Raw genomic sequence first — 27,523 nt, 5'->3', positions numbered from 1 at the left:
CTTTCCTTTTCTATTTTTGTGTCGGGAAACAATAGAAAACATATCTATGCCAACGGGAAGCAATTAACAATTTAAAAACATATTTTTATTGTTGAGAGTCTGATTTTTATTAAAAAAATATTTGAGAACGTAAGAGATGGCATATGTGCTTTCGTGACATGTAACATCTAGCATGTAGAAAATTAGATATATTTAATCTCATTCAACAGTCGGTTTGCCCATAAATATATCTTAATTAGCTCAACAAAAACAAAGTAAACCTCGTGAGCCCCTCTCTTGTTTTTCTAATTGCGGATCATGGATTTTCCATATCTGAAGCAAACTTTTATACTATGAAGGAAATTAAGTTGAACTATCTAGAAGTCACGTGCTTAATCTCTAATCTATAATAATATTAGAAAGTCAGAAGATAATTTTGGTGTCTCATGGCTTCACCAAAACTAATTGGACTAAAACAACCCTCAAACAAAAAAAAATCTAAAACTGAATGAAAATAATGCAATCAAAACAGCAGGGATATTTTTGTCAAAAAAACATAAATTTATAATTCAATTTATTGAAAAAAAATCAACATTAAAAAAAATAAGAAAAAAGAACGTGGTAAACCCTCAAATAGAAGACGAAAGATAAACTACCAAAGCTAGAGATAGAAGCAGTTTTCTCCAACGATTCCACGTTCTGCAGGGGCGATTGGAAACCACTGTACGTTTCCACAAATTTCTCCGATTTCATTTTCATGTCCCTTTTTAATCAAATTTCCTCGGTTTTCCAAAATCTCATTGTCTCTCAAGATTATGTTTTCAACTTCTATAAAAAAAAAGCTAAACCATCGTCTCTGAATTGTATGCATGTCAGCCTTGCAAAAGATCAATTGCTCAAATTTCATTTTGTTTCTAATTAATTTTGAATGGGTGATAAGCTTCTTGCTCAAGCCTTCAGTGTTGGTCCTCTTGCAGCAATCTCATCATAAAGGACAAGGTACATCACATGATTCAGGTTCTTTTGAATCATTGTATGTGATTTTGTCATTGTTCGCTTTTGAAGATTATGTTTTTTAAATCCTGAATATTTCATGTATATAGATTCTCCAATATTTCTTCTTATTTAACATTTACTTTTTTAGATATGTTGCCTGTTGGCATGCTTCCTTTGTTTCAGATGGGAGTCGACTCAATTAGTAAACCATTTGTTTCGATCTTTTGTCTCTATGATATGCCCTCACGAATTTACATTATTCTCCCAATAGGTAAGACTAGAACTGTTACTCCTTGCATTCTAAAGAACTAACCTGACATTTTTTAGTGTTCAATATTATTTGTTTAGGGAGCATATTGTTGAGAAATCGTATTTATGAGGAAGGTGTCTTCATTGAGTTTGTAGTTTTTAGAGAGCATATGTCTAGGATGAAGGAAGAAATTAGGAAGAGACTGCTAATTGTAAGGATGGTTGAAGGGCTTAAACTGAGCTTTTCTACATGAATCCAGAGGAATTCTAAAGACCAAGAACAAGCTCTTCTCCATTTGGAGAGCATTCAACTTCAAGGAAAAGATTTACTTATTCTGCTGTGAAATAGTAAGATGAGGTTTACCGTGTGTTTGAGTATTCTATTGTGATGATAAAATTTCTTTGGTGAAATTAACTGAGTTTTATTCCTCTTTTCTTTCCATAATTTTCAATTGGTCCTATTTTTTATGATACTTCTTTTCTTTTTCTCCTTACTGTTAAATGTTGCTTGACCTCTATATTGAGACTAATTTTCAAGATTTTTTATTCCTCTTAGTGAAACTTATATCGAACCAACAAGGCTGTGATGGTGGGAATAATCATTCTAAGGTATGCATTTCAGTTTGATAATATGTATTTCATTTACTCTTTGTCACCGATGCTTATTTGTTTTTTGCAAAATACTTTGTCAACAAACAAAGTACAATAGAAGAAATTTTTTACTAGAGATGCAAATCTACACAACTGCCAAATGTAAAGGAGAAAGAGGATTATGATAAAAACCACACATGATGATCAGATGATGACGGATTGACTAAATGGATTCACCTATAAAATATTAGGGTATAAGATTAAAAATTAAATTGTCTTTTTTATGCTATTCACTTTTGAATCGTCCAAAAAAGATTTCTCAATAGTCTCTATTGTTTTCATCATTTTTCTCCCAATGAGTTGCTGATAGTTTTAAATCAAAATTGGTGGAATGGTGCGTTGTTTTAGTTCCATAATCCATTTGAAAATCTTTTTCTTCTTTTGCAGAGAGTTGGACATCAATCACGCCAAGATTTTGTGGAACTATATATGGGGTTTTGCTTGCAAATAGTTGAAAACATACGCGCTAGCTTTTGGGGGTACAGACTACATGACGGAACAATATGAGTTCATGATAAGTTTTGTTGTCAAGTGTATCAAGGTCAATTGAAGTTCTTGGATTGTTTTTACACTTTTTATTTAGCTTTTAGTTGCAACTACATTATAAGGATCTTCTCTGTTATTTATTACTTTTTTTTTTTACATATTCTAGATATAATACTTTAAATTACTGTCTGTATTATTAGAGATGATAATCGCCTTTATTTAATGTTTCTATACATTGAACCAATCATCACATATAAATACATTTAAAATGTGTAAGTCGCGCGTAGCCCTCCGTGATTAATTAATCTAGATTGAATATCATTTTCTTAGCGCGAGGAAAGTATATGCATTACACGCTCGTTAGGTGGATTGGATGAGATTAGATATTAAAGACATGATTAGATTGGCAGAGACTTACATGACAAGACATGTAACGCATATATAAAGATAAGTTAGATAACCCACTCTATTATGAACATGTCCAGTCGAGTCCATCTCACATTTTGACACAACAAACAACGAACTAAACTCAATTCCATTTTAATTGATTACAATCTATCTCATTCAACCCACCAAACAGGACCTACATGACGGGTCATCCTAATACAGTATACACACATTACATGACAATCCTAAGAATTTATCTATAAATCAAATATGCAATATATATACATTGTTGGCACTGGCGGATCCATTAAGGGGCAAGGGGGGTCAACTGACCCCCCGAACTTCGATGAACGTCCATAGACACCTGTTGACCCTCCGAACTTCGGTGAATGTCCATGGATACCTTGAGTGTTGCCCTTTTGAAGATTAGAGTTGGCTTCATACTTGTCCTCCAACCGACTTCAGACCTACCAAAACCTGATGATTGTCCATAAATACCTTGGGTGTTGCCCCTTACTTACATTAACATGTCTGTAGTATGCATTTTCAAATGACTTCAGACCTACCAAGACTCGATGAAATGACAATATGCATACTATTTCTAGTATAAAAAAAATTTCGCGTTGTGCGCGCTATTCTTACTGATCCCCCTAATATTATTTCCTAGATCTACCACTGATTGTCGGCACAGAAACTTGGAAAGCATAGACTTTGATGCTCATGTATTAGCTTCTCTTGGTCATTGCAACGAAAAGGAAAGGAAGTGACATACTATTTTAAAATGAGTACGAGGGGATTTAAATTTGGATGTACAAGAAAGCACAATGTTTTAGTCAATGTTGGTTTGGTTGGATATGAAAAATAGGTTTGTTTTTTTATGGAGAACAATTCATATGGATCGTGTTGTCGTCACGTGGTGTCCCAATAATAATGTAAATAGAAATAAAAATAATAATTTACACATGATATTATATTATTATACCAGAATGTTATGATGACGATGAACTTATTATATGTAAGTCTTATCTTCTTTTGATTATCTTTTTTTCATATTTTTTTGGTTAAATAATGACCTAATCCTTTCACTTCCTCGTACCTGTGCAAGTTGGGCCTTAAAGTTTAAATGGTGGGTTGTAAGCTGAAACCCAAAAACTCGAAGAGAGAAACACATAAAAGAGATCAGTTACACATAAAAGGGATCCTTCTCAAGCAAAAGATCTGCTATGAAATCAGGACGTTCTTCAAATCAAGGACAAAAATCATTACGAAGAAGTGTTGTGTGGGCAAGGTGTTCTAAATTCGCTTGGCGGCAGATATAGGTTTCTTATTTTTATTAGTTTCTTGTTTTTACTTACAGTTTTTACAAATTTTATGCTTGCTCTTTATCGATGGAATAATTAAAACTAGTGTTTATTCACTTTATCCCTGCTCTTAGGCAAAGTAGTGAATAAAATTGTGAAGTTCCTCAGCACTTGAGGAAAAGAAATAACATAGACCAAGGCAGGTAGAAGTGGGCACAGTCCAAATTAGGTCGGCTTTACCCTAAAATTATAACTAAACTAATTACAATATAACAATTTGGTCTGGTCCGATTGTGACAAAAATCCTTAAGAAAATCAAACCAAACCAAATTAATGTTGAAGGTTTGGTTCTGTTTAATTCGGGCAGTTTGGACCCAAAAGGCTAAAATAAAAGAAATTTCCGTGTCACTATCTCAATTTTTTTTAATAAGCGATACTATCTATACTAACAGAGTGGGAGAGTCGGCTAAACCTCACAATGGACTAGCCATAATAATGTGGTACACATTCGTCTTTGGTGAGAATCGAACTCAAGATCTCTTACTTATTAGTGAAGAGATACCACTAGACTGTAGTACTAAGTGACGTCATTATCTCAACTTTAATAGCTCAATTACAATAAAAAAATTCACAGTTGCTACATATTTTCATTTTCAATTACAACATCAAACAATCCTAAGTATATTAGTTGCAACTTAAAAATCAGTAACTTCTTAGTCACATTATCCTTCAGATTCAACATTCATATGTGGTTATTAGCAAGTAAAAAGAATACATGTGTAAATAAAGTAATAAAATGCAAATATGCAAGTAGTTGGTCCTGTTCGGCTTAGGTTGGTTTACAAAAGCTCCAAACTGTAATTAAGGTACTTCATTACAATATGGTTCGATTTTTGTAGATCATTTGAATCAAACCGAATTGGTTACTACGGTTTTTGGATCAGTCGATCGGTTTGGTCAGTTTGGTCAGATTGGTGCACACCACTAGGACCAGTATCCCAATCATAACTGTTAGGTTGATATGATAGGTATATTTTGTATCTCTTTTACCTATTAATTTAGTCATGGTTTGATATAAAACAGTTGGATTTGATGTATTTTGTGTGAATTTTATAGAAGTTATTTTTTCGGAGAAAACTGGATTTTTAGAAGAATTACAAGGAAAACACGAAAGAATAACGAAGTGGACTGATGCTATGTGAGAGTGGTGCTGGAATTTGGGCTTTATCAAATTAAGTCCAATTTGGGCTTCATAAAAACTGGCGTTGGACTATTCCAAGGAGGAGGGGGATTTTAAAGGAAAAGGAGGGCAGATTAAAAGAAGAGGAATCCAGCAGCCGCAAGGGAGTGGGAAACAAAAAAGAACACAGCGCAGACACATACATAAGCCGAGAGAAAGAAGAAGCAATTGGAGAATTCTAGCTTTGCTGTGGAGTGGAGAATGGAATTTCAGTTGTTTCCTTCTTTGTTTTCAAATTCTAGCGTGGTGTATTTTAATTCGATCATGAACTAAGTCCTTTTGCTAGGATTAGGGTGTACTCTTATCATGAACATCTAATTCTTATTATTTCATATTGATCTCGATTGTTTTCCATGTTGAGTAATTGTTATTGTGCTTTATCGTTATCAAATAACTGGCCATTATTTGTGTGAAGAACTAAATTGGGACTGACAGGTTGAGTTTAGTAGATTGCTTCTCATAATGATTACCATGAATTACATAATTGAGTAGACATACTGGTTATGATTTGTGTAGTATTGTGAAATTATCCATTTAGCGTAAAGGGCTTCGATTATCTACTTTTGTGGCTAGACATAGCATGGGTAGATAGTTAGAAACACAGTTAGTATATTCTGAAAGGAAATATTGACGAATCAAGGGATAATTGCTAGCAACATGGGAATAATTTGAGTTTAATATGAATAACGGGATTAGATGGGATTGAGAATGAGGAACCTGATGTCCTAGTGCTTCAATAAATTAATTTTTCATAATTCATTCACTTTTACTTCGTGTTTGTTCAATTGATACTTTCAATTTCGTTTGGGTTTTTGCATATTTGAATTTGTCATCGTTATCCATTTTTTATTTAAGTTTAGTTTGAAGTCAATCTCAATAGTAAATTTAGGTTAATCCGATCCTTGTTTGAACGACACTCTACTTATCACTATATTACTTGGACGATATTGTACACTTGCAATTATCAACAACAAGTTTTTGCCGCCGCTGCCTCAGATCGAATTTAATTCTATTATACTTTTTGTGATTTTGCTTAGTTTATTTAAATTTTATTTTCATTTTTTTTTTTTGATTTTTTTTTTCTCGGAGTATTCTCACCTTGTCTCATTGTTTCTTGAAGGTGAATGCTTGGTACTCGTTCGTCGGATTGTGTACTACTTGAGTTTGAACTAGAAATTGAGAAAATACTCCGTGAAATCCGAAGAGAACAAAGAGAAGTTAGTGAGAAAGAAAAGCAGCAAGAGAGCAAGATGGCGTTAGTTCAAAATGAAACGATGGGAGATCTTGATATGCCAACCATTCCGGAATCACTGTCGAGCATAGCTCTTCCTGCAGTTGCAAGGAATTATGAATTGAAGACTATCCACTTTAATATGATGCCTTCTTTTCATGGCATGAGCACTGAAGATCCATTGGCACATATTAGAGATATCTTCAATATGGTGTCCAACATGGCATTGGTAGAAGGAGTCACCGAGGAACATCTCAGGATGAAGGTTTTTCCATACACTATGAAAGACAAAGCGAAGACTTGGTTGAATTCTTTGAGGCCTAGAACCTTGACGAGTTGGAACGATATTCAGAATAAATTTTTGGAGAAATTCTTTTCGACCCAGAAGACCGATACCCTTAGAGATAATATCATGCAGTTCACTCAACAGGCAGATGAGACGTTTTCTGAGGCATGGGAGAGATTTAATAATTTGTTGATTCAGTGTCCGCACCATGGTTTGCCTACTCTAGTTCTCATGCGGATATTTTATAAAGGATTAACAGTTTCAAGCAAAGCTGCAGTGAACAACTATGCAGGGGGATCAATTAAGAACAAGACGCCAGCCGAATGTCAAGCACTTTTTGGTACTCTAGCACTCGAAACACAACATTCTGAAGCAAGAGGAAGACGGGCAGGAGTTGTTGAGATTAATAATTCTACCAAATTTGCTTCAAAGGCACAAGTCGATGCGATTGCTAGTAAACTTGACACTTTGCTTTCTATAAATGGGAGAGCATCAGTTCAAGAGGTTTGTTCCATATGTGCATTTCCTAGTCATGCCATAGTTGGTTGTCCGTATAGTGTTGATTTTCCATAATTTGTTCAAGAGCAAGCAAACATGGTGAATGCTTACAGACGTCCTGGTAACGATCCATACTCCAATACTTATAATCAAGGATGGAGAAACCATCCAAATCTCTCATGGGTCAATAATCAGAATGTACAAAAGCCACCATCTGGTTTCCAACCTCAAGAGAAGAAGAATAATTTGGAAGATGTCATTGCACAGCTTGCTGGTAACGTGAATACTCTTTCTGTCAATACAAATCAATTCATGAGCAAAACTGAGACAACTCTTCAGAACCAGGCTGCCTCAATAAAAAATTTGGATATTCAAATGGGGCAGTTAGCTCATTCTTTGGCAGTTAGAGAACAAGGTTCTTTTCCAAGCCAAACTGAAGTTAATCCGAGAAACCATGAGCAAGCTAAAGCAATAACTCTTCGAAGAGGGAAACAAGTGAAAACAGCAGCTGATTTTGAGAAAAACAATGAGGAAGAAAAGGTATAAACCATTTCACAAGAGGAGCAACCACTGTCCGATGTTGTGCAGCCACTAGCTATACTGGGAACCACTTCAAAAGCTTCACCACAATCAGTCATTGCAGCCACACCACTCCCTAAGCCTGTTGTCCAACCCGTGAAGCCATATGTGCCCCCTATTCCTTTTCCTCAACGGCTCAAGAAGAATATGTTAGATGAGAAGTATTTCAAATTCTTAGAGATGTTTAAGAAATTGGAGATTAATATTCCATTTGCCGATGCTTTGGAGCAGATGCCGAATTATGCTAAATTCATGAAGGATATCATCTTAAAGAAAAGAAAATTTGGCGATCATGAGAAGATTCAGTTGACAGAAGAATGCAGTGCAATCCTTCAAAGAAAGCTTCCGCTCAAGCAAAAAGATAGAGGGAGTTTCAAAATTCCATGCATTATTGGCACTAATTTATTTGAAAAAGCATTGTGTGATTTGGGGTCTAGTATTAATTTATTACCCTTATCTGTTGCTAAGAACATTGGAATAGGTGAAATTAAACCCACTACTGTTTCTTTGCAGGTGGCGGATAGATCAATCGCATATCCAGAGGGAATTATCGAAGATGTGTTAGTGAAGGTTGACAAGCTGATTTTTTCAGCAGATTTCTTAGTGTTGGATATGGAAGAAGATTATGAGACTCAGTTGATTTTGGGTCGGCCATTTCTTATCACAGCTAGGACTTTAATTGATGTGGAACAAGGGGTTTTGACATTGAGAATTGGGGAAGAGAAAGCAACATTCAAAGTGTTCGAGGCTGGAAAATTTCCAAGAGAAACGGAAGATTGTTTTCGCATTGATTTAGTCGAGACCGCGATTTCTGAAAAATTCAGAGTTGAGAAGCCCAGTGATCCTATGGAAGCTGCACTAGTTCATGCTGCTACTTCAGAAGATGAAAATCAAATGTTAGCAGAATGTGCTCTTTATTTGGATGCTTTCAAATCAGTTACAAAGAGTGGACGATTGGAGTTCGAAGACCTTGGATCTGTACCTTCAAAATCGCTGCCAAGTATCATAGCCGCACCTACCTTAAATTTGAAGCCATTGCCATCACATTTAAAGTATGCTTTCTTGGGAGCTGCTGAGACTTTACCTGTTATAATTTCTGCATGTTTGAGTGAAGTTGAAGAAGAAAAACTATTGAGAGTGTTAAGAAGGCATAGAATGGCAATTGGGTGGAGTATTGCTGACATCAAAGGAATTAGTCCGTCCATTTGTATGCATCGGATCTTGTTGGAAGACAATTACAAGCCCTCAGTTGAGCATCAACGCAGATTAAATCCAAATATGAAGGAGGTGGTACGAGCTGAGATTTTGAAGTTATTAGACGCTGGAATAATATATCCAATTTCGGACAGTAAATGGGTGAGTGCTTTGCATTTGGTACCGAAAAAGGGTGGAGTTACAGTGGTTAAGAATGACAAGAATGAGTTAATTCCAACGAGGACTACAACAGGATGGAGAGTATGCACTGACTATAGGAAATTGAACAATGAGACTCGAAAAGATCATTTTCCTTTTCCATTCATTGATTTGATGTTGGATAGACTTGCTGGATATGCTTACTATTGTTTTTTAGATGGGTACTCTGGTTATAATCAGATTCCGATTGCACCAGAAAACCAAGAAAAGACGACATTCACATGCCCTTTCGGTACTTTTGCGTATAGGCGTATGCCTTTTGGGTTATGTAACGCGCCTGCTACTTTTCAAAGGTGCATGATGAGTATTTTTTCTGACTTGGTAGAGCATTGTATTGAGGTATTCATGGATGACTTCTCAGTTTTTGGCTCATCGTTTGATTCTTGTCTGGATAATTTGTCCTCGGTGTTGCAAAGATGTGAAGAAACCAATTTAGTTCTAAATTGGGAAAAATGTCACTTTATGGTGCAAGAAGGGATTGTTTTGGGTCATAAAGTTTCGGTCAACGGCATTGAGGTAGACAAGGTGAAAATTGAGACAATTTCAAAGTTACCGCCACCCACTTCCATCAAAGGAGTTCGAAGTTTCCTAGGTCATGCTGGTTTTTATCGACGTTTTATTAAGGATTTCAATCAGATTACAAAACCGTTGTGTAACTTGCTCCTGAAAGAAGCGGAGTTTGTATTCGATTCATCATGTTTTAAGGCATTCAATGTGTTGAAAATGAAGCTCACGACAGCTCTTGTGATAGTTGCACCGGATTGGGAATTACCTTTTGAGATTATGTGTGATGCAAGTGACTATGCTATTGGAGCAGTTTTGGGTCAGCAGAGAGATAAGCTACTGCATGTGATTTATTATGCTAGTTGAACTCTCAATGACGCACAATTGAATTATGCCACTACCGAGAAAGAGCTTCTAGCCGTTGTCTTTGCTTTAGACAAATTTCGTTCTTATCTCATTGGTTCAAAGGTAATTGTCTACACTGATCACTCAGCTTTGAAGTATTTATTATCCAAGAAAGATGCAAAGCCTCAGTTGATTCGATGGGTGTTGTTACTACAAGAGTTTGATTTAGAGATACGGGATAAGAAGGGGTCTGAAAATGTGGTGGCGGATCATCTTTCACGAATTATGCATCATGAAGGTGATAATGACTTAGTTCCTATCTCCGAAACATTCCCTGACGAGCAGCTCTTTACCATCAAATCTTCAGTCACTCCTTGGTATGCAGATTATGTCAATTATTTAGTTAGTGATATCATGCCTCTTGATTTGACTTGGCAACAGAAGAAAAGATTCATTTCGTTAGTCAGACATTACTATTGGGATGAGCCGTACTTGTGGAAGCATTGTCCGGATCAATGTATAAGACGGTGTGTTCCTAATGACGAGATGGAGGAAATATTGCGACATTGCCATTCTCTAGCATGTGGTGGTCATTTTGGTGCCACAAAGACTGCTGCCAAGGTACTACAATCTGGTTTTTGGTGGCCTACATTGTTCAAGGATGCTCATACTTTTGTTTCTACATGTGATCGCTGCCAACGTATTGGAAATATCTCAAGTAGACATCAAATGCCGTTGAATAATATTCTAGAAGTCGAACTTTTTGATGCTTGGGGTATTGACTTCATGGGACCATTTCCATCATCTTATGGCAAGCAATACATCTTGGTAGCGGTGGATTATGTTTCAAAATGGGTTGAAGCAATTGCTTTACCTACTAATGATGCTAAGGTTGTTGTTCATTTTCTCCGGAAGCATATTTTCACTCGCTTTGGCACCCCGCGCGCCATTATTAGTGATGGAGGCAAGACTTTTGTAATCGTCACTTCAATGCTCTTTTGGCGAAATATGGAATCACACATAAGGTTGCTACACCTTATCATCCACAAACTAGTGGGCAGGTTGAGATTTCCAATCGAGAGATCAAGAATATTTTAGAGAAGACTGTGGGATTTTCACGCAAATATTGGAATGCAAAGTTGGATGATGCGCTATGGGCGTATCGGACTGCATTCAAGACTCCAATTGGCATGTCTCCATATCGATTGGTGTTTGGAAAAGCATGTCATCTACCTGTGGAACTGGAACATAAAGCATTTTGGGCAGTGAAGAAGCTTAATTTTGAGATGGATGCAGCGGGAGAAAAGAGAGCTCTTCAATTGAACGAGATGGAAGAATTTCAGAATGATGCATATGAAAATGCTAAAATCTACAAGGAACGTACCAAAAAGTGGCATGATCAACATATTCTTCGTCGGGAGTTTTATATTGGCCAGCAAGTTCTTTTGTTTAATTCTCGGCTGAAACTTTTCCCTGGGAAGTTGCGAACACGATGGTCTGGTCCTTTTACAGTTGTTCAAGTGTTTCCATATGGAACGATTGAAATTCGTGATCATACAACGGATGCTACATTCAAAGTTAATGGACAGCGATTGAAGCCATATCTTGTTGCCAGTTTTGAGCGAAACACAAATGTTGTGACCCTTGCTTCTCCCGATTGATTGCAATGCCAAGTTGGGCTGAGGACTTTAAACTAAGCGCTTGTTGGGAGGCAACCCAACCAGGTTCATTCGTTCCTTTCCTTGTTTATTAGTTTTGCATTTTCTTCCTTTCTGTTCCATACTACTCATTGTGCATCTTTTTGTTGTGATTTTGCATTGAGGACAATGTTTAGTTTAGGTTTGGGGGGAGAGCCTAGTTTTTTTTGTTAGTTTGGTTGATTCATTTGCATTTTTGTTTTTAAGGTCAAAAGTTAAGGTTTTTATGTTCCAAGTTTAATAATATTGATTTCTTCACCCACATGATGATTTGAACATGTTTAGTTTGTCATTTCAAATGTGTTTGGAGTGGTTTTGTTGTTATGTGCCAAAGAAATTGCAAAATTGCACTTTGAGTTCATCTTTTGGTCATAATCAACTTAGCTACCTAAAGTGTTAGAATTTGTTGGAAACGATAAGAACTTGGAAGCATAAGTTGTTAAGGTTATCACTTTATTCTATTAATGGCGATGTATATGTCTTGCTAAGAATTCTTCCTTTGCTAAAGGGTTGCCTAGAAGGTTTTTGCATCACATTCTTTTTACCATTCATTTTGCCATGTCTCAAGTACTTTGGTGGACAAACTGTCCATGTTTGGATGATGTGGAGAAATAGTGGAGACTACCCATATGAGTTGTTGTGCCTAAGCTTTTCTTGAGAGGGTTAATTTGTTTCTACTCTTAAACACTTTCCAATTTCTTTCTTTAATTTTCATGATCTCATTAAAATTAATTTGCATTGGGTACAAAAGAACTTTAATATATGTTGGGTATTCTTGCCATTGGGTTAGACGGAACTATAGAAACGATGTTAGGCTATGCATGTTGTCCACTGCTAAAAGGCCTATTCCCTACCCTTTTGTGTGCTCCATTAACCCCATTGAAGCCAAACACTTAGCCTTTTCTTTCATTACCCACATAAATTCTTATCCACTCTACCCTATATTAGCCATACCATATAGCTTGAGAGATACCAAGGTGATATCAAAAGAAATCAAGGTTGAGTTCTACATCAAAGTAGTGGCGTGTACCGAGGTACCATGGTTCTTATTATTATTTCTTGTAGTTATTTCAAGAGTAAAAAAAAAAAAAAAAAAGAGTCAAGAAAAAGAAAAAGAAAAAAAAAGAAATTGTACCATTCATTATAACATGAGGCCTGGACGCCACAAATCATATATCAAGTTTCAAAGGGGTGCCAACCTAACTACATACGAAATGTCTTGGTGTTTCTCAAGTTTTTGTTTTTTTTTCCTTATCGTTTCTTTCTTAGCCCAAATACCTAGCCTTACATTACAACCGTTTCAAAGACCTAACGGATTTATAGGGAAGTCTAGCTTATTTGGTGAAGGTTAATACCTATGTTTTTAGTATTTGATTCCTTTCATGAGATCTATTTTCAGAAATTGCTGTTTTTCAATGTTGATCATATACAACAACAACAACAACAACAACAAAGCCTTTTCCCACTAAGTGGGGTCGGCTATATGAATCCTAGAACGCCATTGCGCTCGGTTTTGTGTCATGTCCTCCGTTAGATCCAAGTACTCTAAGTCTTTTCTTAGAGTCTCTTCCAAAGTTTTCCTAGGTCTTCCTCTACCCCTTCGGCCCTGAACCTCTGTCCCGTAGTCACATCTTCGAACCGGAGCGTCAGTCGGCCTTCTTTGCACATGTCCAAATCACCGGAGCCGATTTTCTCTCATCTTTCCTACAATTTCGGCTACTCCTACTTTACCTCGGATATCCTCATTCCCAATCTTATCCTTTCTCGTGTGCCCACACATCCCACGAAGCATCCTCATCTCCGCTACACCCATTTTGTGTACGTGTTGATGCTTCACCACCCAACATTCTGTGCCATACAACATCGCTGGCCTTATTGCCGTCCTATAAAATTTTCCCTTGAGCTTCAGTGGCCTACGACGGTCACACAACACGCCGGATGCACTCTTTCCATCCAGCTCGTATTCTATGGTTGAGATCTCCATCTAATTCTCCGTTCTCTTGCAAGATAGATCCTAGGTAGCGAAAACGGTCGCTTTTTGTGATCTTCGCTAGATTGCTCCGGTCATTAGTGTGGATAAGTATATAAATGGATAGAGATAGGAAAGCAAACACAAGATGTACGTGGTTCACCCAGATTGGCTACGTCCACGGAATAGAAGAGTTCTCATTAATTGTGAAGGGTTTACACAAGTACATAGGTTCAAGCTCTCCTTTAGTGAGTACAAGTGAATGATTTAGTACAAATGACATTAGGAAATATTGTGGGAGAATGATCTCGTAATCACGAAACTTCTAAGTATCGAAGTGTGGTGTCGTCTTGACTTGCCTTATCTGTCTCATAGGTAGATGTGGCATCTTCTCTGGAAGTACTCTTCCTCCATCCAGGGGTGGTATCTTTAACTGGTGGAGATGCACAAGGTAATGTATCAATTTCACTTGAAGCTTACTTGTAGTTTCAGGCTTGGTCAAGCGCGATACAAACCATGTAGTAGGAGTCCCCCAAGTCGCCGAGCTAGGGGGTCTGCTGAAAGAGGTGACAGACAAGGTAAGCAATCAGAGCTCCGACTGATTGTTCACCTTCTCCCCATCTTGCAGCAGCATGAAGGATAAAGAGAAGAAAAATGAGAAGAGATGATATGAGATACTTTTGCTTTTAAAGAAGTAACTTTCCACAGGCTTATTCTTGAACTGAGCTGGAGGGTTTTCTGGTTTCCTCCAGAGTATAAGGCCGACTGAAGAATTTGAGGGTCAAAACAAGTCCATCAAATCTAGAGTACGTTCCACCCTGCTGATATGGGATACTTTTGCTTTTGACAGAGTAATGGATGTATCGGCACGTGTGCTGTTACGCTTGTCTCCACATGCTTCCTTGTATCCTTCGCACTTGCCCTATCTGTTCCTCAAGCAGATGCGGAATCTTCCCTGGAAACATAAGATGTTGAAGATGAGTACTCGAGAGCAATGACAGGTAAGTAATCAGGTAAGGGGTTCCAGGCAGTCAGTTCCTGGCTGGAAGCTTGATTCCAAGTGCTGACTGATTGCTCTCTTTCTCCTTGTCTTGCAGGTAAAAACAAGGCCAAAAGAAAAGACAGGGAAAAAGCATGATATGTGATACTCTTGCTTTTAACCCTGATGATATGAGATATTCTTGCTCTAGTATAGCTTGTTTGCAGAGGTATTATCTGGGGGAAAGAAAGCTGAATATTTCGAAAGGCTTCGTTGGGAGTGCCCTCTCAGATATGATGAAGGGTTGAGCATTTTTGCAGGTCTGCCTGTCCGTTGGGGATGGAGGTCGACATATATAGGAGTCTTCCTAACAACAAGTAGTAATGCTATTCCTTTACCCTGCTTGGTCATAGCACGGTAGTGGGAGCTGCCAGTTTCACATGTTTTAACTCTGTCAGAGCACTTTGAAAAAGTGGTCTGTGGTATCTGGCTCTCGAGATTCGGAGAACGATGCCTCTTCGATTTTTGAGAAAGCAATCATGATGGGGGTCTGACTCTCGAGATTCGGAGAGCAGTGTCTTTTCGATTTTTGAGGAAGTAATCATGTTGGGAGTCTGGCTCTCGAGATTCGGAGGGCGGTGCCTCTTCGATTTTGGAGCAAGCAATCTTGTTGGGAGTGTTGTCTCGAATTTGAGTAAAGGCTGGACATGTTTGCTAGTCTACCTTGCCACGAAGCACAAAGGTTGACACACAGGGACTTTCCAATTATCCAGCAATGGTACTGTTCCTTTACCCTCTCTTCGATTTTGAGAAAGTAGTCATGTTGGGAGTCTGGCTCTCGAGATTCGGAGGACGATGCCTCTTCGATTTTGGAGCAAGCCATCTTGTTAGGAGTGTTTTCTCGAATGTGAGTAAAGGTTGGGCATGTTTACTAGTCTACCTTGCCACGAAGCACAGAGGTTAACACACAGGGACTTTCCAATTATCCAGCAGTGGTACTGTTCCTTTACCCTAGTGGGTAATAATATGGTAGCTAGACCTTCAAAATTTATGTGTCTAAACTTTGTTAGTGCTGTTTCTTTGCTATTCTTTTACCTTTCTTGGTCAGAGCGATGTAGTGGGAGCTGCAAGCTTCACGTGCTCAACTTTGGCAGAGAACTTTGGCAAAGTTATCTGTGGTACCCATGAGTTATTGTTGCGTGTGGGAAGTGGGTGATTGAACAGTAAGATTCATGTGCTTTCTACTTCACCAGAAGTCTTCGACAGAATGCCCATAATTTCTGCAAAGCTGAGTGTGCGTGTGACAGGTGCTGACAAGGCTAGAAAAGTAGGTGCCTCTTCGATTTCTGAGATCGACCCTCGTGGTCTCTGAGCAGCCCAGCTTTTGAGAAAGCGAGCGCCTCTTCGATTGATTCGGAGAACGATGCCTCATCGATTTTTGAGAAAGCAATCATGCTGGGGGTCTGGCTCTCGAGATTCGGGGAGCAGTGTCTTCGATTTTTGAGAAAGTAATCATGTTGGGAGAGTGGCTCTCGAGATTCGGAGGGCGATGCCTCTTCGATTTTGGAGCAAGCAACTTGTTGGGAGTGTTTTCTCGAATGTGAGTAAAGGTTGGGCATGTTTGCTAGTCTACCTTGCCACGAAGCACAGAGGTTGACACACAGGGACTTTCCAATTATTCAGCAATGGTACTGTTCCTTTACCCTCTCTTCGATTTTTAAGAAAGTAGTCATGTTGGGAGTCTGGCTCTTTAGATTCGGAGGACGGTGCCTCTTCGATTTTGGAGCAAGCAATCTTATTGGGAGTGTTTTCTCGAATGTGAGTAAAGGTTGGGCATGTTTGCTAGTCTACCTTGCCACGAAGCACAGAGGTTGACACACAGGGACTTTCCAATTATCCAGCAGTGGTACTGTTCCTTTACCCTTGTGGGTCTACACTTTGTTAGTGTTGTTTCTTTGCTATTCTTTTACCCTTCTTGGTCAGAGCGATGTAGTGGGAGCTACAAGCTTCACGTGCTCAACTTTGGCAGAGAACTTTGGCAAAGTTATCTGTGGTACCCATGAGCTATTGTTGCGTGTGGGAAGTGGGTGATTGAACAGTAAGATTCATGTGTTTTCTACTTCCCCAGAAGTCTTTGACAGAATGCCCATAATTTCCGCAAAGCTGAGTGTGCGTGTGACAGGTGCTGACAAGGCTGGAAAAGTAGGTGCCTCTTCGATTTCTGAGATCGGCCCTCGTGGTCTCTGGGGAGCCCAGCTTTTGAGAAAGCGAGCGCCTCTTCGATTTCTGAGATCGGCCTTCGTGGTCTTTGAGCAGCCCAACTTTTGAGAAAGCAAACGCCTCTTCGATTTCTGAGATCAACCCTCGTGATCTCTAAGCAGCCCAACTTTTGAGAAAGCAAACGCCTCTTCGATTTCTGAGCAGGCGCCTCTTCGATTTCTGAAGCTCCGTCGAGTGCAGATTTTTATAGGGGCTGGCATTAAGTTCCAAAGCACACTTGAATCTCCACCAGTAGAAGCTTCATTCTTGCACTTCTAAGATCTTGATTTGTCCGACCTCTTCTCTCTTCAACACCTTTGAAAATGTCTGGCCCCTCCGACCGTCGTTTTGACTTGAACCTTGTTGAAGAGGCAGCCCCGCCTTCTCCAGACAACATATGGCGCCCATCCTTCGTCTCCCCAACTGGTCCTCTTACCGTTGGGGATTCCGTGATGAAGAATGATATGACCGCTGCGGTGGTGGCCAGGAACCTTCTCACTCCCAAAGATAACAGACTACTTTCCAAACGGTCTGATGAGTTAGCTGTTAAGGATTCGCTGGCTCTCAGTGTTCAGTGTGCAGGTTCTGTGTCTAATATGGCCCAACGCCTATTTGCTCGAACCCGCCAAGTTGAATCATTGGCGGCTGAAGTGATGAGTCTCACAGGAGATTAGAGGGCTCAAGCATGAGAATAAACAGTTGCACCGGCTCGCACATGACTATGCTACAAACATGAAGAGGAAGCTTGACCAGATGAAGGAAACTGATGGTCAAGTTTTACTTGATCATCAGAGATTTGTGGGTTTGTTCCAAAGGCATTTATTGCCTTTGTCTTCTGGGGCTGTACCGCGTAATGAAGCTCCAAATGATCAACCTCTGATGCCTCCTCCTTCTAGGGTTCTGTCCAGTACTGAGGCTCCAAATGATCCCCCTCCGGTGCCTTCTCTTTCTGGGGCTCTACCGACTGCTGAGACTTCTCCTAAGCAACCTTTGTGAAGGCTCCCTCTTGTGTGTTTATTTTGACTCATGTATATGTACATATTTGTAGCTTATCGGGGATATCAATAAATAAGCTTTCCTTCATTTCAACGTATTGTGTTAAATACACCAAAGCCTTCTTCGCTAAGTTCTTTGAATTTTCTTTTGTTGAAGCTTGTATGTTGAAGCTTTCTGAGTGGAGCATGTAGGTTGGGGTAGTGTTCCCTTAATTTTCCGAGTGAGGAAAACTTCTCGGTTGGAGACTTGGAAAATCCAAGTCACTGAGTGGGATCGGCTATATGAATCTTAGAACGCCATTGTGCTCGATCCTGTGTCATGTCCTTCGTTAGATCCAAGTACTCTAAGTCTTTTCTTAGAGTCTCTTCCAAAGTTTTCCTAGGTCTTCCTCTACCCCTTCGGCCCTGAACCTCTGTCCCATAGTCGCATCTTCTAATCGGAGCGTCAGTAGGCCTTCTTTGCACATGTGATAATATATTGATTCCTTTTGCATAAACTCATCACATATGCTTGTTAAGAGAGAAAGCCTAGGTTCTATGAGAAAATTGAGTGATATCTTGTGAGGCTTAGAGTCGAGGCGAATTTGTACACACGCCAAGTGTGGATGTTTTTAAGCCTAAGTGCTTGGGATGTTGGCTTCATACTTTCCATTGTGATACATTGATTTATAAGGGCATAACTTTAGTTTTGGAAGTGTGATTGGCATGCATTGGTTTTCATTAATTGATGGAAGTGATAACTGTAACACCTTTGTTTTTTTTTAGTAAAGCGTTTGTGGGTAGCGTAACTGGTAAACCCTCAGGAGACACAACTCCTCCGACTAGGGACACCTAGGGGTTTAAAGGCTTGTTGCACATGCTCAGTGCAATCGTTTCGCCAGCGAAAGTGGGCTTAATTAGGTTTTTGTTTTTAGTTAATTTTATTTGTTTTTCATTTTATGTTTTGCTCGAGGACTAGCAAAAGATAGGTTTGGGGGTATTTGTTAGGTTGATATGATAGGTATATTTTGTATCTCTTTTACCTATTAATTTAGTCATGGTTTGATATAAAACAGTTGGATTTGATGTATTTTGTGTGAATTTTATAGAAGTTATTTTTTCGGAGAAAACTGGATTTTTAGAAGAATTACAAGGAAAGCACGAAAGAATAACGAAGTGGACTGATGCTATGTGAGAGTGGTGCTGGAATTTGGGCTTTATCAAATTAAGTCCAATTTGGGCTTCATAAAAACTGGCGTTGGACTATTCCAAGGAGGAGGGGGATTTTAAAGGAAAAGGAGGGCAAATTAAAAGAAGAGGAATCCAGCAGCCGCAAGGGAGTGGGAAAAAAAAAACAAAAAAACAAAAAAACAAAAAAGAACACAGCGCAGACACATACATAAGCCGAGAGAAAGAAGAAGCAATTGGAGAATTCTAGCTTTGCTGTGGAGTGGAGAATGGAATTTCAGTTGTTTCCTTCTTTGTTTTCGAATTCTAGCGTGGTGTATTTTAATTCGATCATGAACTAAGTCCTTTTGCTAGGATTAGGGTGTACTCTTATCATGAACATCTAATTCTTATTCTTTCATATTGATCTCGGTTGTTTTCCATGTTGAGTAATTGTTATTGTGCTTTATCGTTATCAAATAACTGGCCATTATTTGTGTGAAGAACTAAATTGGGACTGACAGGTTGAGTTTAGTAGATTGCTTCTCATAACGATTACCATGAATTACATAATTGAGTAGACATACTGGTTATAATTTGTGTAGTATTGTGAAATTATCCATTTAGCGTAAAGGGCTTCGATTATCTACTTTTGTGGCTAGACATAGCATGGGTAGATAGTTAGAAACACAGTTAGTATATTCTGAAAGGAAATATTGACGAATCAAGGGATAATTGCTAGCAACATAGGAATAATTTGAGTTTAATATGAATAACGGGATTAGATGGGATTGAGAATGAGGAACCTGATGTCCTAGTGCTTCAATATATTAATTTTTCATAATTCATTCACTTTTACTTCGTGTTTGTTCAATTGATACTTTCAATTTCGTTTGGGTTTTTGCATATTTGAATTTGTCATCGTTATCCATCTTTTATTTAAGTTTAGTTTGAAGTCAATCTCAATAGTAAATTTAGGTTAATCCGATCCTTGTTTGAACGACACTCTACTTATCACTATATTACTTGGACGATATTGTACACTTGCAATTATCAACAACAATAACGACACAATCTCTTGGTTAAGAAGTCTCTTGTAGACGCAAAACACACACAAACCAACACTCAATCACTATGTTTGTTGGCAGCTAGCAATGGTATACGCTTGCACACTCCCTTCTTTCAAGTCTTCTAATGGGGTTGAGAACGAATAAGTAGTTGGGGAAAACAAGTTATCATGGAGGCGTAAAATTAACTATTTTGGACGCGGTTGCACCCACATCTGTGTAGAATTGTTGTTCGACTGTTGACAAATCGAAGTCCAAAAATGGCAGATCGAAGTCAATTTATTTTTATATGTGCGATATTCTAATTGAATGAAAACTACGTGATGTGGGCCAGAAGTTGAATTATTGGAGATGTAATAAAATTAAAAGAAGAAAGTGATGTTCAATGAAGGAAAGTGATTGAAGAATTGAAAGTTTCAAGATTAAAAGATTATTGCTAATGTCATATCTTGAAAGTTAATGTTTTGGACTTCTCTGATAACTCCACAAGAGAAAAAACAAAGAAGAGACAAATCTATGGGTTTTTAGAATCAAGACTTGCACCAAAAATTCTGAATTTATTAGTCTTGAGACTCGCCATAAACATGTATACAGTAATTTTGATAATTTAGGAAGTCTTTATAATTTTATTATTTCCTATTTTATTTTTCGTTTGAACTTAGGATTTTCTTAGACTATATAAACAACCTTTAGGGTTGTATTTCAACAATCATTCATATTATCATCGGTTCAACTGTAAAGTTCTCTATTTTCTGGTGCATTACGAATTGCTCAGTTTACGTTCTAAGATTTAACGGTGATCATTCCTACCTATTCCATTTATGGCCGCGTCTCTACGAGAAGAGGATCTGAACTTAAATGCAAGAGAAAAGACGCTCTTAGACAATTTTGCTATGCTTCATTTTTCAACTGAAGCACGTAAGGTTGTTTCAATTTTGGTGCCAAGTTCCTTTAGTGCTAACACAAACTGAGCAACAAGCTAAAACAAAAGTTCCAATATTTACTGCAGGCAAAGTCTAAATATTTCGTTTCAGTCATCAACTGAGATTTTGCTTATTGCTTTTATTGAACTTGCCAGGAAAATCCAGCCCATAAAGCCCCCAAACCATCGCCAAAGATGACAACCAAACCGGGACAGGACCAAGCATCCACAACAGCATAGGAAAAGTGATGCACAGCATCCTGTTGCTTACAAGAGCCAAAATAAACCCTTTCTCAAGTATGGTTCTTGCGTGTCCAGAAGATGAGAACTCCTGATCACAAGCATTGATCAAGAAGTTGGCATCGATCAAAAACGCAATCGCCATGGAGCCGCACAAGAAGCAAACTGACAAAGACAAAGCTGCGGAGCCATATTTTAAGGCAAAAATCTTGGTGGATTGTGACCCAAAAAAGGTATTGCTGAAGAGGCGCGTTGCACTATAGCAATTGTTTATTAGAGCTGCCAGCGAGACTTGAATAAGAATTGCTACTGTGGCTGTGAGTGTTGTCCCCATAAGAGTATTTCTCAAGCTTTGGACTGCTAACATGCCTTTCTTATCATCACCCTGGAATATTTTTCCAACATCATATATAAATTTAGGAAACTATAAATCATGTAAGTAAGATATAATGATAGTATTAAGAGGATTAAGTAGATGTATATATATGCTTTGTTAGACAACTATTAGACTGCTAAACGCTTAATTATGCTGTCAGAGAATGAGTCAACAATGTATTTCAAGCTTACACTTTTTCCCACTAGAGAGTGACAAACAAAAAATGAGTGAGGAATGAAAGTCAAAAACAGGACCGCTTGCAAAAGAGACCGTAACTTCACATTAGACACCATGAGACCCTAAACATTTAAGCTATTGAGAAAGAAAAACCATGTATATTAAGCTAAATTATAGAACTTAATTACCCCATCTAGCTCTAGGAACCAAGCTCTCCTCTTCAGCATATTGATCCCAATTGTGGTACGAGAGGGCTTGTTCTTGAGGTTGTGCCATAGATAGGCATGGTAACCAACTGTGAGAAAGAGGCTCATGGGGACCAAAACGTTGTCTAGATAAGCGATCACTCCCATCTTAATTTTTGTGAAGCTTAATTTCAGAATAGAACCAGAGATGAATCGGCGGCCAAATGCATCCAATTTATTCACGACTTGTAAGAGAGCCAAAAGGGGTAAGGTAGTGGAATGTGCGTCACAAGCAATTGCGTTTTGGAAATGTGTTGCAATTGGTTGGAAGAATTGTGGAATTTACGTAATGGACGCTAAAGTTTGATGTAGGGTTGGAGGCATATGCAAAAGCCTAAGAATTGGTTCAGTGGTCTGTCCACTAATGTGTTTAATTTTAGTTGGACTATTTGATCTTGAAAGTTGCATAACTAGTGCATCTATTGCGTCATAAAGTTCGTTTCGATTTTTTTAGAAAATTCTTAATTTTCAGCCACATGTAATGAAAATATGGTTTGTATTTCTTATGTGCGTATTTCTCTAATTGGGTGCTTTTGTATCAACTTCAAATTAAAGACTTGCTTTTATTATTATAAATTAACCAATGCTAAGTGTAACAACACAATTTCAGAAGGAATATGAAATGAATTATCAGAGGCGGCATTGGGGTGTGTAAAAGGTGCAGTGCTACAGGGTTTTGAATTTTTGAGGGTCGCAAAAATTTTCATCCTCTTATAAATTCCATGAGTATAAATATTCTAATAAAAAAGTTTTTAATTGAAAAGAAAAATCATCATCATATGATTTTATCTATATTACAATTGATTAAACTTGTGTATTACCTTCTTTCACAAATACAAGCATATTTTCGTATCTCTTTTTCATTCGTGCTCTGCTTTTCATGGATGAACCTTAAATCATAATTTTATGGCAACCGGAGATTATTCAATTAATAAGAGTGAGATGTTGATTTCAATTAAGTTTGAATATTGATACATTAAATTCTACATGAATATATTGTCCAATTTTTTTTTTAAATAAGGAGGGTCTTTTTATTAATTTTCAAAATAAGGAGGCTCATAATGCATCAATATTCAAAATTTGCAACTGTCTGTTGCATCTACAAGTCGTATTTCAAAAGGTGATACCTGTAACTACACTTGCTGATGGCACATGTATAAAAAAATTAAGGAAAGACAAGCCCTATGCCTATTGCAAAAATATACGTACGTACATGTTGCATGTATGCTTGATTTCTTCTTCAACTAAGGCTTTGCCTACTGCTTGTGCTGAGTTTGGCAGCAAAATCAAGCTCATAAAGCCACCAAACCAAGGCCAGGGAAGACAATGCAACAAGCATTGGACCAAACAACCACAACATCATGGGAAAGGAAATACAAAGCAACCTGTTGCCAATAAGAGCCAACATGTACCCTTTTTCAAGTTGGGTTTCTGTGATTCCGGAATATGAGAACTCAAAAGAAGCGTTTATTAGAAAAATGGTATCGATCAGGAACCCGGTCGCCATGGAGCTGAATAATGAGCTAAACAACATGAGAAATGAGGCCAACCCATATTTCAGAGCAAAGATGCTTCCAGACTGCGAACCAAAAAATGGGCTTTTGATAACGAGGTGACTTGCATTGTAAGCATTGTTGGTGAGAGCTGCCAAAGTCAAGCTTAAAGCAATTGCTGTAGAAGCTGTGAATATTGCCACCATCTGAGTGTTTCTCAAGCTTTGGATTACCAGCATCCCCTTCATACCATCAGCCTGCAAATCAGATAATTAAGAGATACAGATAGAAACCTAGAATTAAAGTTTCCTTCTGTAGGATAAAAAATGGAAGCTTTTTCGAGCGGGATGATGAAAGAGGGTCTTGGACTTACCTCCATAATTTCTAGAAACCATTTTCTTCTTCTCATTGAGTCAATTCCAATGGTGGTAAGAGAGGGTTTGGCCTTGAAGGTGTACCATAGATAGACATGGTAGCCTATCAGAAGGAAGAAGCTCAAGGGGACTAAAATGGTGTCTAAATAAACAAGCACTTCCATATTGTTTCAGAGGATGGAAGGCATGCTTGTGACACCCAATAAGAGGGTATATATGAAATAATATTCTGGAGGTGGTTAAGCCTATATGAGGAAGAGGATTGAGCACTTGTGGAATGATGTATGATTGACATTATAACTTTCTGTGGCTAGGGTTTGAGCAATGCACCAAACTTCTAAATAATTTGTATGGGCATGCTAATGTAAGTTGACCTAAATTCGATAATATTGTTTAGCCAAACTAAAGTAGAGATTGGTGGATGCCCACTGAACAAAAGGCTACTTACAGCATGAACAAATTAAACTTTTGGTGATTAGGTTCTGATTAGATTAACACACCAAGTAAGACATACCATTTTGTTGCGATTGGAAAAATGAGTTTCTTTCGTGACTAATTCATCTTCTACTTTCTTAAACATACCGTAAAGATACTAAATTAACAGATCAGACTAAAAACAAATACTCTAAATGTGTGAATCCTAATAGAAATGACATTCTTTTTGTTTTTGTGATCAATTAGAAAAGGTAAAATCATTCATATTCTCATTCTTCAGAATTTGTTCAATCTCTTAGTTGATTCTTTACTTGAATTTCTCATCTAAATGTGTTATTCCTAGATGCATTGGTGCTTCTATTGGGAGACTTGTCTGATGATAACTAATAAACGCCACCTGTTCCTTTATACTTCCTACTTTTTTGGGCTTCAATAATTTGACAAAAAAACCCCATTATTATAAAAGTAGACAATAGCCTGGAAAGCCCAAATCTAGAACCCATCAAGGGTAAAATGAGGCCCAACATGCCTTTGGAAAAGCAAGGTGCGGTGTGGTTTCCGTTTGGGTTGTGTGTTTCTTCCCCACTTCACCATCTCAAACTGCGCTGAGATTTCTGGAGGAAGGAGAAGGTGAGAGAAAAATGGAACAGAGAGGGTTCTGGTATGAAAAGGGCTCGCTATTAGGGTTAATTTTGGGGGTTTTTCTCATATGCAACGAGTGCATCATAAGGTTGATGCTTCAGTAGATTCAATGCATATTGAAGGAAGAACCGTAAAGGTTTCTTGAAGAAAAAAAAGGGAAACGTAAGGAGAAGTCGCAAGGAAAAATCCCCTCTGGTCATGTTGAAGCCAATTCTCTCTTACAAACGCAATTCTTTAGTATAGTTGCGAGTTTTTCAATGCTGAGTTCCCAATCATAAGAGCAGAGGTCTACAAACTGAACTATAAGGTACCGTTTGGTACGTGGCACGGAACGGGACGGAACGCAGTGGGACGAGGCGTTCCGTCTTACGTTTGGTGTGCCTAAAAACCGTGGAATGGATCGTCCTATGGGACGAAATTTGGTTTATTTTTCATTCCACCTCTCCCTAGAATAACTGATTCTACATTCATGGAACACAAATTTATAACATTTTAAGACAAAATTTCCCCTTTATCTTTTTCAGTATTTACATTATTCGTGGAACATCCGTTCCATCCTGTCCCGTCCCTTATGCGCACCAAATGGTACCTAATGTATCTTGCTTTTTATAACAAAATTTAATTTAGCATTGTGTTAGTGATGTTCGAATACTCTACCCAAATGGCCTTTTCTATTTCCCAAAAAACATAAAAGGTAAAATAAAATTAGGTAAGGTAGGGTTTGCAGCCTGAATAGCAAAATCAGAGAAAGCAAATAAAAAATTATTAAGTCGTGTGGCTGCTGGGATTCGAGCCCAGGTCTCCACGGCCACAACGTGGAATTCTTACCACTAAACTACAGCCACAGGATGTTATTACAACGTTCGATAAAATAAATAACTTGATACCCGAACAGTGCAAGTTGCTTCACACAAAGCCCTAGAATGAAGCAACTGGGTATTGCCAACTGCTCGGATCAGTTGATAGATCATAGAATCGTCCTGGTTTGCATCGACGTTATAGTTCTTTCATCGTGTAAAGAGACTGTGATAGACTAAAACCATGTTGGAAAATATTATTATTTAGATTTATTTTAATGTTTGGTATTTTGGGCTTAGTCCATTAGTATTAAGGTTTCGTTTCCTTACTTATTAGGATTATGTTAGTTTTATATATATATGGTACTTTGTAACTCTATAGAGTCAAGTTAGTCACAATGTAGGCTCTTAGGGTTTTGTAACCGTTTCGGCATTCTCCTTTATTTAATAATATTCCTATTATTTTGTTAGTTTTATTCGTTGCGCACTCTGATATTCAACTTGGTATCAGAGCAGGTTTGATCCTTCGGGATTTAATATGCTTCCTTTTACAAGTATCAGTTTGTTTGTTTTTGGATTTCGATATTAGTTGTTGGTAGTCTAAACCGCATCGTACCTCACCATGAATCTGCATCTGTCTGCAACCTACCCGCACCGCTTGAATTCGCACCTGCTCGAACCGCTACAATCATTGCAGCCAAGTCCAATGAACAGGACCACTGTCGCACCACTACACCTGCAGCTTGACGCGCTTTTGCGACCCGTTCGAACCCCCTGCATCCGCATCCGCACCCAGATTTGTAGTCATCGCCCACTGCACTTTCTCCGTCTCACCCACCCTCTGCACGCCTGCACAGACCCGATCACTCGCACTGCAATCGGCCCAGACAACCGCACCATCTGCACCGTGAACCCAGAAGAAAAGGAAAAAAAAGAAAGACTGATGTTGTTGGTTCGCACAGAAGGAAAAAAAAGGAAGGAAGAAGGAAGAAAAAAAAGGGAAAAAAAAGAGAGAAAAAAATTGTTTGGATTTTTTGTTTTGCTGTTAGTTTAAGGCCCATGTGGGGCAAAAGGAAAAAAAATATTTGGTTGGATTTTTTGTTTGTTTGGCATCGGCATCAACATTGGCATCGACATCGACATCGGCATCTGCATCGGCATCGATATCGGCATCGACATTGGCAATGGAATTTGGAGTCTGGCATCCACATCTACTTTGGCAAACCCATGTCGTGTACCGCCATGAGTTTGACGGGGGGGTGTTGGAAAATATTATTATTTAGATTTATTTTAATGTTTGGTATTTTGGGCTTAGCCCATTAGTATTAGGGTTTCGTTTCCTTACTTATTAGGGTTATGTTAGTTTTCTATATATATGGTACTTTGTAACTCTATAGAGTCAAGTTAGTCACAATGTAGGCTCTTAGGGTTTTGTAGCCGTTTCGGCATTCTCTTTTATTTAATAATATTCCTATTATTTTGTTAGTTTTATTCATTGCACACTCTGATATTCAACTAACCCTAATTAGGATTCCTTCGATTAATGCCTTTCATGCTCGTACAAT

The 27,523-nt window shown here is 38.2% G+C and overlaps 2 protein-coding genes, 1 long non-coding RNA gene and 2 other non-coding genes across 5 annotated transcripts; 1 reads left to right on the top strand and 4 right to left on the bottom strand.

Moving 5' to 3' along the window:
* Positions 1–698: 698 nt before the first annotated feature.
* Positions 699–2,501, top strand: LOC139195343 (uncharacterized). The gene is made up of 2 exons (XR_011580173.1): positions 699–1,833; positions 2,263–2,501. It is a non-coding gene; the product is annotated as an uncharacterized lncRNA (long non-coding RNA).
* A 4,413-nt stretch (positions 2,502–6,914) lies between these two features.
* Positions 6,915–7,021, bottom strand: LOC139195409 (small nucleolar RNA R71). Its single transcript, XR_011580231.1, has one exon. It is a non-coding gene; the product is annotated as a small nucleolar RNA R71 (small nucleolar RNA).
* A 14,122-nt stretch (positions 7,022–21,143) lies between these two features.
* On the bottom strand, positions 21,144–22,553 carry LOC103419410 (uncharacterized). Its single transcript, XM_008357515.4, has 2 exons — positions 22,161–22,553; positions 21,144–21,804 (listed from the first exon to the last, which is right to left on the bottom strand). The coding sequence occupies exons 1-2, from the start codon at positions 22,323–22,325 to the stop codon at positions 21,295–21,297; spliced, it is 675 nt and encodes a 224-aa protein (XP_008355737.3). The 5' UTR covers positions 22,326–22,553; the 3' UTR covers positions 21,144–21,294.
* A 736-nt stretch (positions 22,554–23,289) lies between these two features.
* LOC103408583 (uncharacterized) lies at positions 23,290–24,342 on the bottom strand. The gene is made up of 2 exons (XM_008347422.4): positions 24,084–24,342; positions 23,290–23,967 (listed from the first exon to the last, which is right to left on the bottom strand). The coding sequence occupies exons 1-2, from the start codon at positions 24,246–24,248 to the stop codon at positions 23,458–23,460; spliced, it is 675 nt and encodes a 224-aa protein (XP_008345644.3). The 5' UTR covers positions 24,249–24,342; the 3' UTR covers positions 23,290–23,457.
* A 1,592-nt stretch (positions 24,343–25,934) lies between these two features.
* On the bottom strand, positions 25,935–26,006 carry TRNAH-GUG (transfer RNA histidin (anticodon GUG)). The gene has a single exon. It is a non-coding gene; the product is annotated as a tRNA-His (tRNA).
* Positions 26,007–27,523: the final 1,517 nt, after the last annotated feature.

Source organism: Malus domestica, chromosome 04, assembly GCF_042453785.1.
Source record: "Malus domestica chromosome 04, GDT2T_hap1".
In the NCBI taxonomy this organism is placed as follows: Eukaryota; Viridiplantae; Streptophyta; class Magnoliopsida; order Rosales; family Rosaceae; genus Malus; species Malus domestica.
Note: the sequence above shows the minus strand (reverse complement) of the source record. Positions and strands in the feature narration are given on the sequence as shown.